We start from the raw sequence: 1,962 nt of genomic DNA on the forward strand, positions 1-1,962 counted from the left end.
AGTTGGCCGAGCAACTTGCGGCGAAGCGCCTGAAGGATGAGCAGCACCGTCACAAGGCTCGCAAGCAGGAGCTGCGCAAGCGCGAGAAGGACCGTCAACGTGCGCGCCGCGAGGACGCTGCTGCTGCCGCGGCCGCCAAGCAGAACGCCGCCGCGAAGAGGACCGCTGCACCTGCTGGCAAGAAACCCATGAAGGCCGCCGCCGCTGCTGCTGTTGCTGTTCCTGCCAAGGCTGCTGTTCCTGCCAAGGCTGCTGTTCCTGCTAAGGCTGCTGCTCCTGCTAAGGCTGCTGCTCCTGCTAAGGCTGCTGTTCCTGCCAAGGCTGCTGCTCCTGCCAAGGCTGCTGCTCCTGCCAAGGCTGCTGCAGCTCGAAAGAAGTGAAGCGCGTACTAGGACGACCAAACTCTTTTGTTGTTTTTGATTATTTTTTTTTGTGCTGTTGAAAAAGAAGCGTCTTTCGCAGGCCTCTCTTGTTTGGTGCTTGCGTGTGTGGGGTTTGTGGTTAGAGCGATCTTGCCTTCGATGGAGGGCAAATCATTTTGCATTTTTTTTTATTGTACTTTCTCTCTTTACTTTTTTTTTCTTGTTTGACATTTTGAGGAGCTGTGCCTTTTCCTGTGCGTGGTCATCGCTGTGTGGTGAGGTGGAAGCCGGGCGTTCTGAGAGGCGATGTCGCACGTCACGGCGGACTTGGAGTACTTCAAGTGTGACATGTGCGGCGTGTACCTGCACAAGGACATCTTCTGCGACCACCGGCGCGAGTGTAAGGGTCTTGATTCGACAGAGATGAAAAAGAGTCAGTGCCGCCAGATTGAGCTAGCGTTAGACGAGGAGACGCGGCGCCGTCTCGCGTCGCGGGCTGCCGATGGGGCAACTTTTGTGCCTGTCGAGCTTGCCGAAAGACACCAGCACGCGCGGGTGCGGCGGAATGTGGTGAACTTGTACCAGGCGGAGGTGGACAAGGCGCTGCAGCAGCAGCTTGCCCCTGACAAGATGAAGTCGCTTGCCGCATTTTTGCGGGAATGATTCTGGCAGGAAAAGCAAAGGTGACACAACTGGTGACGCGGAACCGACGCAACTGTCAAGGTGAGGTCCAAGCGCGGGCACGTAAGGGGCGAAGGTTGAGACGGTAACGACCCGCTTGGTTGCGTATATGGAGGCAGAGGCGGCAGAGTGCACCAACATGCTGAGGGCGAGGACGGTGGCAAGAAGGATGTACATTTGTCTGAAACGAAACACGACGTTGCGTGGGGCCAGTCGTGGCGGTGACACCCAAAAAAGCTGTGAGGAGGACTCCATGGGCGCTGTCGCATTAAATTTTTTTTTGAGTGTGTGCTTCTTCTTGTGCTTGCTTGTAGGTGCGTGTGTCTGAGTGAGTTCTTTTTGTACTGTGCTCTCTTGCTTCCCCACACGCTGGTTCCCTGTATCCCACCATCCCCCTTTTTTCTTTCCTTTTGGAACCTCCATTGCTATTGAACAAAAGGCATCTATTACTTCAACCCGCTACAATGGTGTCGCTGAAGCTGCAGGCTCGTTTGGCGTCGGACATTCTCCGCTGCGGCCGCCACCGTGTGTGGCTGGACCCCAATGAGGCATCTGAGATCTCCAACGCGAACTCACGCAAGAGTGTGCGCAAGCTCATCAAGGACGGCCTGATCATCCGCAAGCCCGTCAAGGTGCACTCGCGCTCCCGCTGGCGCCACATGAAGGAGGCGAAGAGCATGGGCCGCCACGAAGGCGCTGGACGCCGCGAGGGTACCCGCGAAGCCCGCATGCCGAGCAAGGAGCTGTGGATGCGCCGCCTGCGCATTCTCCGCCGCCTGCTGCGCAAGTACCGCGAGGAGAAGAAAATTGACCGCCACATTTACCGCGAGCTGTACGTGAAGGCGAAGGGTAACGTGTTCCGCAACAAGCGCAACCTCATGGAGCACATCCACAAGGTGAAGAACGAGAAGAAGAAGGA

The 1,962-nt window shown here is 56.8% G+C and overlaps 3 protein-coding genes across 3 annotated transcripts in view, besides 1 other annotated feature; all 3 read left to right on the forward strand.

Moving 5' to 3' along the window:
- TraAM80_05039 (ribosomal protein L19-like protein) overlaps window positions 1-40 on the forward strand; it is a gene marked incomplete at both ends in the record, with an annotated part of 894 nt that extends 854 nt beyond the window's left edge. Inside the window, one exon of the mRNA XM_029381934.1 lies at window positions 1-40. This exon is cut by the window's left edge and continues 854 nt beyond it. Coding sequence (XP_029238249.1) covers window positions 1-40 — 40 coding nt within the window.
- A 503-nt stretch (window positions 41-543) lies between these two features.
- Window positions 544-588: a microsatellite.
- Window positions 589-668: 80 nt separating this feature from the next.
- TraAM80_05040 (uncharacterized protein) lies at window positions 669-1,025 on the forward strand (the record flags this gene model as incomplete). The annotated part of the gene is made up of 1 exon (XM_029381935.1): window positions 669-1,025. One exon carries the CDS (start codon window positions 669-671, stop codon window positions 1,023-1,025), a length of 357 nt encoding a protein of 118 aa, XP_029238250.1.
- Window positions 1,026-1,507: 482 nt separating this feature from the next.
- Window positions 1,508-1,962, forward strand: part of TraAM80_05041 (60S ribosomal protein L19) — a gene marked incomplete at both ends in the record, with an annotated part of 546 nt that continues 91 nt past the window's right edge. The window contains one exon of the mRNA XM_029381936.1: window positions 1,508-1,962. This exon is cut by the window's right edge and continues 91 nt beyond it. Within this exon, the coding sequence (XP_029238251.1) occupies window positions 1,508-1,962 (455 nt within the window).

Source organism: Trypanosoma rangeli (genome assembly GCF_003719475.1).
Source record: "Trypanosoma rangeli strain AM80 chromosome Unknown Tra_15.4_contig_00157, whole genome shotgun sequence".
Classification (NCBI taxonomy): domain Eukaryota; phylum Euglenozoa; class Kinetoplastea; order Trypanosomatida; family Trypanosomatidae; genus Trypanosoma; species Trypanosoma rangeli.